At 40.4% G+C, this 17,261-nt stretch overlaps 1 protein-coding gene across 7 annotated transcripts in view; it reads left to right on the top strand.

Moving 5' to 3' along the window:
• Positions 1-10,510, top strand: part of RAB30 (RAB30, member RAS oncogene family) — a 93,244-nt gene extending 82,734 nt beyond the window's left edge. For all 7 annotated transcript variants that reach the window (XM_061168435.1, XM_061168407.1, XM_061168413.1 and 4 more), the window contains 2 exons: positions 3,218-3,401; positions 8,349-10,510. In XM_061168435.1, the coding sequence (XP_061024418.1) occupies positions 3,218-3,401; positions 8,349-8,599 (435 nt within the window). In that variant the 3' untranslated portion in view covers positions 8,600-10,510. The remainder of the gene's footprint in view (positions 1-3,217; positions 3,402-8,348) is intronic.
• Positions 10,511-17,261: the final 6,751 nt, after the last annotated feature.

Here is a 17,261-nt window from a genome sequence, read left to right as displayed (position 1 = left end):
CAAACAAATTGCAGAGAGACTAATGAAACCAAGTTGAGTAATAAAGGCAGTGGAATATGGATCTCCTCAGAAATTAACCATAAGGCGAAAAAGAGGAAGCCCCCTTTGGGAAAGCAGCCTGCATCTCAGCCAAGATATCTAATCACTTTTCTGGGAAATATTTCAGTGGTTTTAATTCTCAGAGCTGTTCTCAGGATGTGTCTGTCATGAGAACATACTGATGTCTAATGATCAGCAGTATTAAATCCAATCACAAGTGTTTTTCAAGGTTCACTGTGGCATTAAGATAATAGTCTTTTGTTCTAAGACGTAGCCTGGAGAGGGGAACCATGTCGCTAGGTTTGAGACAGAGAAGAGAAGTAGCTTTTGTCCTGGCAAAAGCTGTAACATCCGTATGGTCGCCTTCAGCACACACAGGCTTTCATGTACATCATCAAAGGGCAGCTGTGACTTCAGATCAAAGGAGGGCCTGTGTGCCACTCTTTGGTGGCAGGGACCACCGGTCACTCTCAGCCTTCTCAGCGAAGCTGATCTGAGCAGAGGGTGACACTGACTGCCTCGTCCTCTCTGGATGCAGTTGGACATCTGGACACATGCGGCAGAGCAGCATGGTGTGTGGACCGAGTCCTCTCCTGGGGCGCAGAGTCTGGAGTCTGAGTCCCAGCCTTGTGAGTTACCTGCTAATGAAAGGGAGGCATAAACTCGCCTGCCTCACTGGGATTTGTTGTTAGGATGAGAGGAGACCATGAATAACTATTTGAACATTTACTGTTTTCCAGACACTGTAGGGGATAACTGAGAGGAAAATGGACCCCAAATTCCCCCCTCATGAAACTTTCCAGCTAGTGAGAAAGATGGTTATGGAACACGTTATTACAAGTACATAAGTGATTCAAGCGTGTCAGCTGGGACTTCCCTGCTGGTCCAGTGGTGAAGAATCTGCCTTCCAATGCAGGGGACACGGGTTCGATCCCTGGTCCGGGAAGATCCCAGATGCTGCGGGAACAGCTAAGCCCGGGCCACAGCTCCTGAGCCTGGACTCTAGAGCTCACGGGCCACAGGGAGAGAAACTACCACACGGAGAAGCTCATGCAATGCAACTGGAGAGCAGTCCCTGCTCATCGCAACTAGAGAAATCCTTCAAGTAGCAACCAAGCCCCAGTGCAGCCCCCCCCCCCCCGCCCCCCGGCAAAGTGTGTGTGTTTGATAGAAAATTATAGGCTTGGTTAGAGTTGAGATAATTTTGGGGTGGAGATGGGGAACCTGGCCTAATCTGAAGGTTCCAGAAGTCTTCGCTGAGGAAATGGTGTTCTGTTAATGGGGTGGATGTGCCTTGTGACACGTGAAATCGATGCAGCGAGAAGGGAAGATTACTGTCAGTGTCGTTTCTCAAGGCCTCGGATTTGTTCTGCACTCAGCAGTCTCTCTGGGGAAGTTTCTCTCTCAGAAGTCTGCTCTGTGCAGGGAAATTCAGGTTGAAGTGAGAGCTGTTTTGCCTTCTTTGTTTTTAGAACCATCAGTTATGAGGTCTTCAGACTGGTAAATGACTTCAGCAGGTTTGCATGTTATTAACCTCTTAATAAAGAAGCCGTGGAAGCCAAAGGAGATTAGGTGACTTGCCAAAGAACAGAGGGCTTACAGGTGGTGGAGGGAAATTATTTTCTTTGTCTGCCATGGCATTGATCCTGTTTTCATTAACAAAGATAATACCTTAATATAGTCATGTGAATGGATTTTTCCCCCCTCTCCAGTTGTTGACTGAAATGCCAGCAATCACAGAATGACACCTTGCCCTGGCTCCCGACTTTTGTTCTAGGGCATTGTGATGAAGGGCAGAGACTCTGGGGCTTCCTGGCGGTCCAGGCGTTGAGACTCTACACTTCCAGTGCAGAAGTGTGAGTTCAGTCCCTGGTCAGGGAACTAGGATCCCACAGGCCACTTGGCATGGCCAATAAAGAAAAGAGCAAGGACTCAGACCACACTGCATGGTTGAATCAGCTCTAGGACATATTGGCTGTGAGATGCTGGGCAAGTTAATTAGTCTCTCTGTGCCTCAGTTTCCTCACATGAGAAATGATACAGGAATAGTATTTACCTACCTCATAGAGCTTTCGTGAGGAGTAAATGAGTTATTATGTGTAGAGTACTTACAATAGAGCTCAGCGCGTAAATGCTCGACAGTTTGGTTGTCTAGTTTTTTTTTTTTTTTTAAATAAAGAATTGAGGGAATTGCTCACAACAAAAATGAGAGCATTTGAAATATGTTCTAAGAGTGTAAACCTTTAACAAGACCTAGGAATATACTTTCTGATTTAGAAAATAAACAAAAGGGAAAATTAAAGATATTAGCAATGAAGAATCTATGGATAAAAATAGCAGTTCCTATATGGCAGAAACCAACACAGTATTGTAATTATCCTTCAATTGAAAAGAAATAAATTTAAAAAAATAGCAGTTCTTATGGGAAACAGGCTTATAATAAAAGTTCAGTAGATTGTAAATACTGTAATTTCACCTTTTAAATGAAATTGTTTGAAAATAATCTGAATGCCTTTAAAAAAAAAGAATAAAGGGGAAACTCAAAAAATTTAACAAAGAAAAAGCAAAGCGAATCCCTCTCTTTAACCAGACTCACCCAATGAATTTTTTAAAAACTATAGATGCCTTTCTCTTACAGCAAAAAATAGCCGTGAACTTATTTGGGTGAAGGTGTTTCCATTTCTACGCACTGGAAGCGTACTGGAGTGGGTTGGCATTTCCTCCTCCAGTGAACCGCGTTTTGTCAGAACTCCTTACTATGACCCATCCACCTTGGGTGGCCCTGCACAGCATGACTCATGGCTTCATTGAATTACACAAGCCCCTTCACCATGACAAGGCTGTGATCCATGAAGGGGGTTCATTGGAAAGACTGATGCAGAAGCTGCGACTCCAATACCTTGGCCACCTGATGCGAAGAGCTGATTCATAGGAAAAGACCCTGATAAGGGAGAGGGAGTGGCAGATGATAAGATGGTTAGATAGCATCAGCGATTCAATGGACGTGAGTCTGAGCAAACTCCAGGGGACAGTGAAGGACAGGGGAGCCTGGCGCACTGCAGTCCACATGGTCGCAAAGAGTCGGACGTGATTGAGCGACTAAACAACAACAGCAAGAAGGCAAGGCTTTCCTTCTTCTTTGCTTCGCCAACCTGATCCTTCTTTTATTCCTTTACAGCTTCAGATCTGGGACACCGCAGGTCAAGAGAGATTTCGGTCCATCACCCAGAGTTATTACCGAAGCGCCAATGCCTTGATCCTTACCTATGACATAACCTGTGAGGAATCCTTCCGTTGCCTTCCTGAGTGGCTGCGGGAGATAGAGCAGTATGCTAGCAACAAGGTCATCACTGTGCTAGTGGGTAAGTAAGGACTAATGAGGAGGGAAATTGATTGGTGAGCATCAGAGAATTTATAATCACATAAGGCTTGTGCCTTGGCACCTTCCAAGAGTAGTCTTCAACAGGGGTCCCCAACCTCTGGGCCGCGGACCAGTACCTCATGTGAGATCAGCAGCAGCATTAGATTAGAACTAAAGTGCACAATAAATGTAATGAGCTTGAATCATCCTGAAACCATCCCCCTACTCCGCCCATGGAAAAATTGTCTTCCATGGATCTGGTCCCTGGTGCCAAAAAGGTTGGGGACCACTGTCTGCAGCTCTATAATTCACATAGTCAGCATTCAGTTCTTCTGAATGCAGTTGAAGAGAAAATGAAATAGAGTCTATCCCACGGTGATGGTTTAGAAAAGTAGAGAATACTGCTGATTGATTTTCCTATCAGCCAAGTTTCTAGAAGAAGGTGGACTGCCATGAAAGTTATATGGGCTGCTAAGCATTGAAAAAGGAACTTCCCTGTAGCTCATATGGTAAGGAATCTGCCTGCAGTGCAGGAGACCCAGGTTTGATTTCTGGGTCGGGAAGATCCTCTGGAGAAGGGCATGACAACCCGCTCCAGTATTCTTGCCTGGAGAATCCCATGGACAAAGGAGCCTGGAGGGGTACAGTCCATGGGGTCGCAAAAAGTCAGGCATGACTGAGCAACTAACACTACTACTACTAAGCATTAAAAAAAAAACTAGGCCATGGAAACTGCTGATCTAGAAGTAAGATGTATCTTAGTTGATAAGGAATTCATTATTGAAGCAATTGTGTTTTGCTTGAAAAATGGATTTTGGGTAACTTTTTTCCCCTTCTTATGTTTATACTGATCTGAGAAATTCTAATTTTCAGCAAGAATCCCTTAAGGGAAATTCTGCAGTTTAATTCATCTTATAGGAGGGTAGAACCTCTATTTAGTATGAGGGGAAAACAGAAAATAACCCGTGGTTTTTTTGTGATGGCAAATACACCTGTTATAAATGGAATTGCAGTGAAATGGACCAGATTATTAAAAATCCTCTCCTGGTCATGGAAAAATGCTAATAATATGTGGTTGTTAAAATGTTTCCTTCCTGGGAATTCTGTTGTGGTCCAGTTGGGATGCCATGCTTCCACTACAGGGGGCACAGGTTTGATCTCTCGTTGATGTCTTGTCGGGAAACTAAGGTCCTGCACACCGTGTGATGTGGCCAGAAAAAATATCTTTTTCTTCCTAAGAAGTAGCATTGTTGTATGTTCTAGAAAGACCCAAAATTTTGGGAATCTGATAGTGACTCTCAGAAATATTAAGTTAAAAATCATGGTTAACAGTAAGTTAAACAAACACATTATGGATTAAAGCATTATCGCTGGTGTACATGTGCGAGGAATCATATTAAGAACATTGCGTGTCATGATCTCAAATTTACAGATGAGGAAAGCAAGGCTCAGAGAAGTCAAGTTCTTTGTTCAAGGTCACAGCATGTTAGAGCGACTTCAGAGGCTGTGTTTATCCGCTGTGATGTGCTGCCTTGTAACACATTGCTAGATTTTTCCTTCAGGCTGCTGGGTTAAGTATTTGCCTCTCTGTGAGTACCAGTGTCCCCTGCTCAGACCTGAAAACCCTCCTGCACACTGCAAAATCTTTGCTGGGAAGAGCTTGAAAGCCATCTGCTCTGGACAGGAAGCCCTGAGAACTTGAGTCAAAGCATTACTACTTAGGATTCTGTCTAAGGAAGTTAAATGCATGCATGAGGGAACATAATTAGTCAGCTCGATATGAAAGAGGCACTGGCTTTTTAAAAAAAAACCTTTTTATTATGGGAAATTTTAAACATAAGCAAAATAGAACAAACAATATAATGAACATCCATATGCACGTCTCTCAGAGTTGACAGTTAGTGCTCATAGCCAGTCTTGTTTTATCTGTTTCCAACCTCTTCTGTCTGCCCTCCCCTTCAGATTATTTTGAAGTGAATCCAAGATGTCGTATTAATTCAGCTAGTATTATGTCAATGTGCATCTCTATAAAAGATATGTCTTCTAACTCTCCTTTTAGCTGGAGGTTATCCTTCCATATTTGCTTCCTGGGGATTTGCTTGTTAAACATTTGTGCTGTGGCATTTTCAAGTCTGAATTTTACTCTTTCAGCCTGGTGGTGTCGTTTGATGCATTCCTCTGTCACTTAAATCTGGCAGATTTGCAGGTGAATCTAGAGCCTGCTCAGATTCAGGGTTTTTGTTTTTTGTTTTGGCAAATATATTGTGTAGTTGGTATTCTGAGGTGCTGTTCTCAGGACAGTGAAGAAAAATGCTTGATTCTTTGTTTTCATTTTTTAAGCTTAGTCAAGTCACATAAGTTTTTTAAAAAGTTTTTTTTATTGTGTTAGTTCGTTTGGGCCATTCTGGGTCTTCATTGTTGTGGGCAGGCTTTCTCTAGTTGCAGAGATCGGGGACTACTCTTCACCGTGGTGCGGGCTTCTCATTGCGGTGGCTGCTCTTGTTTCGGAGCAAGGCTCTAGGCGCTTGGGCTTCAGTAGCTGTGATGCAAGGGCCTGGTTGCCCCGTGGCACGCTGGGATCTTCCCAGACCAGGGATCGAACCGGTGTCCCCTGCATTTCAAAGTGGACTCTTAACTACCGGACCACCAGGAAAGCCCTCTTTTTCATTCATTACTTTTCAAAGTAATGAGTTGGTCCCCAAGTCTTCCAAAAGTAACTATTGAAGTTTGTTTATATTTTGAATATTGTTATAGATTTAAATATATTTGAGGTATTCTAGTCCTTGGCAGATATTATTATTGATGCTTCTATATTGTTCCAACTTTGACAGTGGGAGCCTCTTCAAGTGGGCTCTTGAGTCCTTTTGACATGACCCAGGAGTCCTTGATGATTTTCTTGCTTTCTGGGATGACATGTTCCAGGTGCATCTGAGGCATTTCCTGCCCCTGACCTGGAATTAGCCATTTCTTTAAGAAATACTACTGTTTTTCAATGGGAAGTTGTATTTAGAAGCTAAGCCAAGGTGATAGGAATCATCTTTACTGCAGAGTTGGTGGGGAGGGTGTGATGGCTTTTAGGCTTTCCAGTGGACAGAGCTAGTGCATGTGTGTCTGTGCAGTGGATTCTGTAGCATCTCCAGGGGAGTGTCTCATTAGGCTCTGCTGAACGCTTTGACCCGCAAGACTACATAGGCCACATGGCATCACAGACATTTAGCAGGATACAGGACAGCAAACACAGCTTATAGCAGGTCATTGCAAGCATTCCTCTTCAGGGCAAGCAGCCCTCACAGAGTCCACAGAGCTGCCCAGGGCCTCCCGGGACAGTTCAGGTGTGGGGGCACAAGGCTTGCTTCAGGCGAGTGCGGGGTCTGCTCTGGCTGCAAGCCTCAGTGCGCCCATAGGAGCCAATCTCTCTTGCAGCAACCCGACAGTCCTAACTTTCAGGGTCTTTTCAAATGAAGAATTGCCACACTCAGGGGAGCCCAAAGGTAAGGCTTTCCATTAGGTATTTATAATTCATACATAGAATTCCCAGGCCAGATGGAATTTATCAGTCAAGGGTCACTTTTACCATGAGCAATGTTGCCAAGCACCACAGCGGACGTATCACCTTTGTCGGATTTCCAGGACAGAAGTAGAACAATTTTTAGAGGTAAAATAACACTGTGAATTATTCACACTGATACTTCCATTTGTAATTCGGGACGACAGGAATTTTCCTTTACCTCATTAAGCTTATATCCGTATTTCCTTTCTCCCATGTCCCAGATCCCTGTCCCAGTGTCAACAGCATAATTACTCATTCGCTTTATCCCCTAAAACATGTATAGCAGCACAGAATAATGCTGCTAACACGACCACTAACAAGATGATTTCTGCAGCACTTGAAGATTTTTTCCTTCAGTTCTGTTTGTTCTTAGGTTATATGCCACTGGGGATGCGTGGTTCCATTACTGGTTAAATTCTCTTCAGCTTACCTGAAATAGTTCCTGTTTGTGTGATCATGCCACTTCGTGATAAACAGGTTCATTTGTTTAATTTTGTTTTCAATTTTAGGAATTGCTTTTTAAATTTAATTTCATATTGTATAGTCATATAAAACACTGATAAGATTCTGAAGTCAAATCTATGACACAAAGTATATTTAGAGAGGTCTGATTTTCATCCCTCATCCTTGTTCCTTTCACAGGTAATTGTTATCTTTAAAATTAAAATTTTGTTTTAGTGTCTCATTAATAAAATAAGACACTATATGTGTGTATTTTTCACCCCTTTTCCTTAGATCAAGAGCTGTGTATTATATATGCTTTTTTCTTACTTTGCTTTATTTGCTTTAACCACCTATCCTAATGTCTCATTCCATGATAGCCTGTAGAGATATTCCTCATTGCTTTTTAAAGATTTTTTTGTTTATTTTTTATTTTCATTTATTTATGTTTGGCTGCACTGGGTCTTCATTGCTGTGCACAGACTTTCTCTAGTTGTGGTGTGTGGGCTTCATTAATTGTGATATGAGGGCTCAGTAGTTGGGGTGCATGAGCTTAGATGCCCCACAGCATGTGGGATCTTCCTAGACTAGGGACCGAACTCATGTCCCCTGTGTTGGCAAGGCAGACTCTTAACCACCGGACCACCAGGGATGTCCTTCCTCATTGCTTTTTCCTGTGGCACCTAACTCCAAATAGCTATGGTTATAACATAGTTTATTCAGCCAGTGCCCAGCTGCTGGGCTTTTGGGTTGGTTCCAGTTCTTTGCTGTTACAAATGGAACTGATATTTTTAAATAAACAACCCAGGAATCATAGCCCCATTTGGTTTCACTTTACTTTCCCATCTGTCTGGTTTGACTTCAGATACGGAGCTGAATTGGATGTTTCCGAATCCACAAAAAGGTCAAATGACGACCCTCTCTCTTTCTCTCTGTCTGATTTTACTGCTGTTTTAGGCAACAAGATTGATCTGGCTGAAAGGAGAGAGGTCTCCCAGCAGAGAGCCGAAGAATTCTCAGAAGCTCAGGACATGTATTATCTGGAGACCTCAGCCAAAGAATCTGATAACGTGGAGAAACTCTTCCTTGACTTGGCTTGCCGCCTCATCAGTGAAGCCAGGCAGAACACCCTGGTGAACAATGTATCCTCACCCTTACCTGGAGAAGGGAAAAGTATCAGCTATTTGACTTGTTGTAATTTCAACTAAAGGCTGAGGCAAGGAGAGGCGAGAGGAATCCGCAGCTGCCCTGATGGGCCCCCAGCTGCTGGGGAGACCTGGCGATGACTGTGGCTCCCGCTCTGGGACCTTCTGACTCCTGTGGGCTCCCGAGCTTACGAAGCACGGCGGGCCGGGGCCTCGTCTGCAGGCCAGCGTTCGCGGAACATATAATGGTTTCACCCTTTTGCAGTCTGGAGTCGGGTCAAGGAGAAAATTGCCCTAGGCGCTCCATGATCTGCAAAGCATGTTGCTTTTGTTTTTTTAAACAAGCAAGTAAAACGCATTCCCGAACATGGTCCAGGGGGAAACGTACTGTAGGGACCCCTCCTGCACGCCAGTGGGTGCATGTGTGGGGCTGCTCTTTAGGGCTTCTGGGGGCCCTGGTTTTCTTGTCTACCAGATAAACCAAACCCGGCAAGGCCAAGTCCTATCTCTGTGGTGCGTGTGGATGACTCCATGGAGATTTTGACAAGTGTTATTTCTCTTTTTTTCCACGGGCACTTTCAAGAACTTTGGGATGTAACAGTGAGATGAAACCTTTACCCATGACAAGAGTAACAATCATAGTTTTAATACTGTACACAAGCTCCATGACTCCTTCTGGTGCTAATGATTCCGCTCTTTCACAGACCAAACGTTTTAGTACATCGATGTCCTTACCTACCTTACATAGAAATAAAAACAAAACAAAAATTAAGGGAAGACAATGAATCAGCTCTCTTTCTCGAAGTCTCATTACGACCTGCCCTAGGGTAGATTTATTGGAAAAGAGGATACTTTTCCTTTCCTCTTCCCCTCTAAGTCTCTACCATTTTCTTCTTCCGTTCTCCCATCTTTCCTGCCCTTCTAGTAAATGAAAAAGTTTGAAAAATGAAAAAAAAAAAAAAGAGAGAGAGAGAGAGAGAGAATGGTTGACACCCTCATATAAGAGATTAGCTCTAAGACATTATGAGTAGTGTGAAAAACCAGACCTGATCTGACCAAAATACTGTGGCTTAATGGACTGCAGTGCGGAGTTCCAAGCAGAGCACAGTCCTTGATAGCAAGTCTCGTCTTTTGCTTCCTGGTACTATCCATCTTGGACAGACCAACGCTTACGATTTTGTAGATGTTTTTAGTATGGTAAGTGAGAATCACAGTGGATGAAAAGTCTCACGAACCATTTTTGTATCTGCAGTGATAACCTTAGAAAAAAATCTGCCTGTGGAAGCAGATGGAGTAGTCATTTGTCATCTCCTTGTAGTAATGTTACTCTCAGACTCATGACCATTCATTCTTTCCCATATCTTTTTCTTTTCCTCACTTTCTTTCCTGATTTTCCCCTTTTTACCTTATCCCCCTCCTTCCCCCGCTCCCTTGTATGCATATGTTCCTGCAAATCTCCAATTCAGATGGAGGTGTGCATGCCTTTTCTTAGCCAATTAAAAAAACAACTCCAATGGAAGCTGTGCTGCTGAATATGTGTTGCTGTTTCTTCAGTGCCATACTTCCAGTTTGTTCCCGGATATAAATGCAGATTGGGAAAATGATTAAAACTGTTTGTTGTTGATGCTCTCAGATGTTTCAGTAGCTTGCTGCTTAGCATAACTGAGGGATGAGTCATGGGATTAGGATATGATAGGTCATTCCACTGTTGTTGTAGATGGTGGCAGTCTTGGTTCTGATATATTGATGTGTGAAAGCTATTGAATTTTAAAGCAGCGAGTCATGTACAGGCACGATATTGGCGAAGCCTTTCTAGCGTTTCTAGGGCAGGTTTCAGAGTGACCTGTCACTTGCACGTGGGAACTGTACATATTGTTTAAGGGACTGATGCTATGGTTGGCTTCACCATGGTTGTCCTGATACTGTGGGTAAGAGAAAGGGATCCCAGAAGTTCGAGTCGCTTTTATTTCAGAATCTATCTCTATAGGAAAGAAAATAATTTTCATAAACACCAACCAAAATAGTTTATCATGGTTGCCTTTCCCCCCCATCTTCCTCATCAAGCCAGCAAATAAAAGGTATTCAGAAAAGTTGATCAAGGTGAGCAGAAGAGCTCTTCTTACATGGTGAGGAAATGCCCTTAAGTTTAGGTCTCATTTAGAGCAAAATCCAAAGTCCCCAGTACATCATGACCCAACTTTGCTTCATAGCAGCAAGTATGTTGAAAATAAAGTTGCTTTATGAAATAGAGGCTACAATACTGTTAGGTTGGACATAATAGTTGTAAAATAGTAGGCTGTAGGGCCACTCTTGCATTCTGAGATTATTTCCTAGGGAACAGTCTCCTTTATCTACTCTTGGCTGAGCTTTAAGGGGATTAGAAGGCTCTGCTCTTGGCCCCTTTCCTCCTCTATTCCTTGCAGCCTTTTTGTACTTAACAGTCACCCATCTACACCACATCAGCAGGGACATATGAGAATCTAGGGCTTTGTTTCTTTTTTTTCCCCCTCTCTTAGCTGTATGAATTCTAGATTAGGCCTTATGGACACTTGTTCCCTGATGAATCTCAAGTTTGAGAACTAGCCCTGACAATATTGTAGGTGCTCAGTAAATATTAGTTGAATAAACAACTTAGTGCCAGGAGGAGCTTTTCTGATTAGACAGACATTTCTCAAATAGAACTTGAGAAAGGACACTATTTAAATATGGTCATCTTAACCCAGGCCAGGACCGAAATGTGTTGATTTGTCTATTAGTTGCGGTTGCCTTGGTCATATTTGCTAAGATGAACCTTCTTAAATGAAAATGAATTCTCATTTAACGATGGATGAAAAAGAGGGTTGTGTTCTCATAGTTCAGTTTGGCCTGATCTGATTCGTGAGACCTCCAGAGTCCATGTCTGCCTCCATTTTGGTGTGATCTTTTTTTTTCTTTAAATAAAGTTACTAAATATATGGCACACTTTTTCCTGTTTACAGTGCATCATAATCATGTCATAGAGCCGGATCTGGAGAATCTGTGAAATCATATAGTTTACTCATATTAATGATATTATGGCTTTGTATAGGCTGTATTCTCAAAGGATTTTATGCTTTGTCCTTTAACTATGCAAGGCTGTTTAGTCCTCCATGTGTTTTGTTAGAGCTATTGAATTATAGTCATGTTTAAGTTTGATTATATGTAGCCAGTTATCCTTCTGTGGATTACTTAGAGTAGGCCATTAGCTTTCCCTGGCCTTTTTTTCTTCTTTTTTTTTTTTAGTTGTTTCATGTTAGCACCTCTGAGTAAAGAGGCAAGAAAATAACTAAAAGTGAAAATGAAATGGATTGACAGTGTGCTAGTTTCTGAGTTACAGTTTAGTAAGAGAGGCAAAAGCCATTGGCCAAAATAAGATACTTGGATTAGGGCTATTTAAGCAATTTAGACTTGTTGGAGAGAAGAGGCAGTATTTAAGCAAGGACTGGATTCTTCTTTCCTCTTCTGTTTATGAATATATGTCTTTGGAGGACACTGGTGACTTCCAGTGTTAGATAATGATTTGCCTCATTTATCCTTTGAACTATCCCTAATTCTTCCAGATCCACTATCAAGGTTCAGTTAATGAATCTTTCTGAGTAAATACCAGCTGCAAATGATTTTGAATTGGTCGTCTGACTAAAATGAAAACTTCCTCTTCCTTTTTTAATAATCTACATAAATGGGATCATATTATATTCAGAAAAAAAGACTATTTAGTTTTTTCCTTGTATCAAACCAACAGCTTTAAAGATAGACTTTTCTGTTTCTTAATACTGCAAAACTCTGTGTATTTCATAATCATAAGTACTTCAAGGATCACTGCCCTGTTAGCCTCTGAAAGAGCTCTTCTAGGGTTTACCCTTTATTTTTTTCTAGAAGTTTTTAGTTTTTTTTTTTTTTTTTAACTTCAACTGGTTACTTATTCTCTTCAACCACAGCCCTGACAGATGTGTTTTAGTGCAACTAACACTCTTGAGACTTAACTAGAAAATGAAAAGCAGTGAAAAAACACATTACCCTTCTGACAAAATGTACTCTACATAAGCAGTATGGTTAAGCACTAATTTGGGGCTAAGAAAGGGATGTGCTTTGTGGGTTTTGGTTTTTTCTTCTTCTTGGATTTCATATCTGTGACCTGAGCCTACTTGTGTTTGGAGGGAAAAATGATTTCCCTTAGATTCTTCAGACTGGGGAGAGATCTTACTGAACTGAGAAATTATCATCCCTTCCAAAAGCTCATTAATTATAGTAATGTTAGAGCAAGGGAGACAACACTTCATCTCCTTTCCTAAGCCCATGGGAACTTTGCAGTCATTTTGGGGAGCCATTGTTTAAAAACAAATTGAAATCAGCTATAGCCCAATACAAAATGTTCTTGGTGACTAAAAAAAAGAAACCAAATTGAGGCAAAGCAAAGATGGTGAAGGAGTTTTAGGTTTAAAATGTTTGAACAATATTTGAAGGATTTGGGGACGTTTAGCTTGGGAAAAAGAGGAATACAACTGGTACATTAGAATAAGACTCTGGTTTGAAGGGGTGGAATAAGACCCACTGAATACAGGTCATAGGGCCATGGACTTGAACTTCACATTAAAGAGAACTTTCTCAACAAGTTGATTCCCCATGGAAGGGGCTGCCTCTGTCAAGCACAGGCTCATTGAGAACTTGGCAAAGATGGTGTGGAGAGGATCCCAGCACTTGTTGGGGTGGACAAGATGACCTATTAAAATTCTATTTCTAGCACTTTGCTCCTCATAACATGTTCAATTAAATATCTGTTGACCCACAGCTAATAATTTTTTTCAAGGTTTTGCTCTTTTGCCCAAAGTGCATGCCCCTCTCCAGGAAGGAGGTTGCTTACATGTCATTTAGGGCCCTTATACCCTTAGGCTGGAATTGCTCTTTTTGGTCCATTCATTGATGTCTTGTTGAAATCACAAACTGGATCTTGAGTTAAAGGTTAAAAATGTATTGTTTTAGTAGAAGTTATATGAACTGTTCCCTCCTCTAAGGGATTTTCCCAACCCAGGGATCGAATCCAGATCTCCCGAATTGCAGACGGACTCTTTACCATCTGAACCACTAGGGAAGCCCACATTAAATCATGGAAATTATGTATCTGTCACTTGCTAAACATAAGCCAGGCTCAGTTTTAGTGAATAGTAGCTATCTCTTCAAGGTTTCAGGATAAACCTTTTTAGGAGAGCAGAATCTTCAGTCAAAGATCCCATGAAGTTTTACAGCTCCCATCACAGATGGGTTAGTGGTCACTGGCATAAAGCAGTCCCCAAGATCAATCTTGGAAAAATCTCAAATGACATTTGGTTAGTTTGATTCTTTTGAAAAAACATGATCTGAAAATGGTTTTAAAAGAATGGAGACCAAGTTGCTTCATGTAGAAGGTAACAACATATAGATCTCTGATTGGAAAATCGGAGATAATTCTAAGCAATATTTACTAATAAAGCTCATGACTCTAATGATTCCACTTGCAAAATAACTTGCATCCTTGCAAGGCTGGTAGATGGCTCTTTATTGGTCTTCTTAAGCAAAAGTCATTGGTCTTGCATCACTATGGTGAGAAACACTTGAGTTTGGGTGAGACTTTCTTTGATTCCTTTGGATGAGAAATCAGAGCACAAAAGCTAGCCTCCTCTTTAATTGCCTGCATGATGTTGCATGAGTCAAAATTTTACTTTTCCACTGAGTTAAAGCAAAATTTTTAGAGGTGTTATGTTCTAGTTCCTGATGGAATCCTTGGTGGGGTGTGACTTTGACACATCAGGGAGTGATGTAGGAGGTGATTAGAGGATGGAACACTAGGCTAGGGGTGAGGAGTCCTAGAATTCCCTTGAATTAGCTGTAACATTATGCAAAGCACAATCTCTTGAGCATCCGTTCCCTCATCTACCAGATGGACTAACAGTAGTAATACCTGTCAGGATTATTGTGAAGATTAGATAAATTCAAAGTACTGAACTTGGTAAACAGTAAGCACCCAAATATTTGTTCTTTTCTCCTTGATGAAGAGCAGACCTTGGATGGTTTGAAACAAGTATAGATCCTCTGAACAAAACAAGGAACCCTCCTGACTTCAGAAAAACAAAAATGAAAATTCCGTTTCTGAAAGAGCCTTACAAGAAAGTCACGTGTTTAATCCATTTTTCTGCCTTAGTGCATAACTGTTACCCAAGACACTCTACTTCCTTTTTTTTTTTTTTTTTTGACACTCTACTTCTTTACTACTTCAAGAAAGGTATTCTCTCTGTTCCAGTGGGCAATTCCAGGGTTGCAAACTCATTATCAGGAAACTTAACCTTATTACTGAAATACCTCACAGTGCAATTTGAACCTCTTTCTTCTTGATCCCATCCTCCAAGAGAAGAAAAATTGGTTGATCCTGTCTTCTTTTTAAAGGGCCATGTTTGCCATTTATTATTACCCTTTTGCCTCATTTTAAAAAAACTGACAGAAAAAGCTCATTAAGGTGATAATTATTATCCCCTTGGGGAATGTCAGGAATCTTATTGATAGCGATCAGATTTAGATCACAAACACTGTTGTGACTCTTCAGTTAGTATTTTCTTCTTTAGTTAACACATTCTTGATAACCAAGTGTGCTTCTGAAGACTTATTCTGGTGTGTGGCTCTTGTTTTCTCCTCTTGGTAAAAGTGGAGTCACAAGTCCCAGCTTTGTCAACTACTTTTAGAATGTAATTTCATATATGACATAATTTGATGGACATAATTACCAACACCTACTATTAGCAGGGTTTCTTGCCTTTTCTACATTCTGAAATAAAAATCAGAATACCAAATGCCTAATAAAGCAAAAATTCTTGCATAGAGTAGCAAAAGGTAAGAATCTGATCTGCTAGGATAATTTGACACTAGTTGGTTGAATGGTGCAGAGCTTTTGTTTAAAGTTACACAGTTATGCCTGGATTAAATAACAATAGCAAAACTTGAGAAGCCCTCTGAAAAACAGCTGCTAAACATACTGCTTTCTGGAAAGTAATCATTAAGAATAAATATTCTCTTGTTCTATATAATTGCCAAATGTTAGTGGAAATTTCTCATAGGCTACTTGAATGTCAATTGATTTATTAAAAAAAAATTTTGTGTGTGAATCCTTTTATTCCTTTAAGACATTTTGGGGCTTTCGTGTTCTTGTTGTAGAAAATTTCAAATGACTGGAATGCTGGCTTCTAATTTCTGCTCACTGAAGTGGCCTCTAGACATATCAGATGGTTGGGGCTTCTTTGATGATCTGAAGGGAGCTACTTAAATACACTTACATAAAGTGTGTGAATAAAATTGCTGTTTTCAGCAAAACAAAACAAAACAAAACACATTTGATCAAAATTTCAGATAATAAAGGGTTAAGAAGAGATTTTTTTTGTAATCTAAAGGGAAAAAGTATGCCCCATATATATTGTTGCATACATTTTAATGCATGACTTTTAGTATAGGGATGAAATAAAATACAAAATATATAATTCTGGAGGTCTTCTCACCAGCTAGTTAAAATATTTAGATAAGCTGTTTTATGAAGACTTAGAAAATCCCTAGTTTCCCTTTACATATCTCTTTCCATCGAAATGGATCTTTAACATAGACATAGTTGTAACCAACAAACATAAACAAACTTGTTCATCATGGAATCTTATGAACTCAGCTCTTTTTATTGGTTTTAAGCATAAGCTCTCAATAATATCTAAATACATCAATATATAAAATCTAGCTATTAGCTTCAACACAAGCAAAATACTTGATTTTAAATGTTAATATGCAGATATTAACGGTATGCTCTATCATGTCTTCTGTGTTCATGTATTCCTTTTTAATAAAATGCCTGTTAGAAATATAAGCTGATGATGAAGTGAGTGCAATTATCTGAAAACATTTTGTAGAAAGGTGATTGTCTGAACACTTTAATCAACATTAAAACGGGGTAGAGGGAGCAGGAATCTGAAAAGATATTTAAAAATGAAGTTGCATTTCTCTTTTCAAAATGCAGACATAATTCATACATTATGTAATTTACCCCTTTAAAGTGTACAATTCAGTGTTTTTTGGTATTTTCACAAAGTTGTGCAGCCATCACCATTCTTTGACTCCAGAACATTTTCATCATCTCCCAAAGAAATTTTGTACCCGTTAGCAATCACTCTTCCTGATTCCCCATCAACCTCTCACAACCACTAATCTATTTTGTTGCTACAGATTTGCCTATCCTGGGCATTCCATATAAATAGAATCATACAATATGTGCTCTTTTGTGTCTGGCTTCTTTCACTTAGCATAATGTTTTTAAGTTTCATGTTGTAGCATGAATTAATACATTTTTATGGCTAAATAATATTCCATTGTATGTATACACATACCACATTTTACTTGTCCAGTGGTTCATGGACATTTGGGTTGTTTTCACTTTTTGGCTATTATAAATAATGCTGCTATATATATGTGTGTGTGTATATGTATATATTTGTGTACAAGTTTTCTGTGTGGGGATATGTTTTCACATCTCTTAAAATTTAAGCAGTTAGTCTAGCAAATCAAGTCACTTGGTGTTCATTTAAGCAGAGCTTCTTAAAATCCTTAGAGAATGCAACTTATAATCTTAGATCAGTTGGTCAATTAGGAGACTCTTGAATAATGGCTAACACACTACTGTGTCTATAAGAATTTTTCTACGAGGCCA

The sequence above is a fragment of the Dama dama genome, chromosome 2, assembly GCF_033118175.1.
Source record: "Dama dama isolate Ldn47 chromosome 2, ASM3311817v1, whole genome shotgun sequence".
NCBI lineage: Eukaryota > Metazoa > Chordata > Mammalia > Artiodactyla > Cervidae > Dama > Dama dama.
The sequence above is the reverse complement of the archived record's forward strand: the minus strand, read 5'-3'. Positions and strand labels throughout refer to the sequence as shown.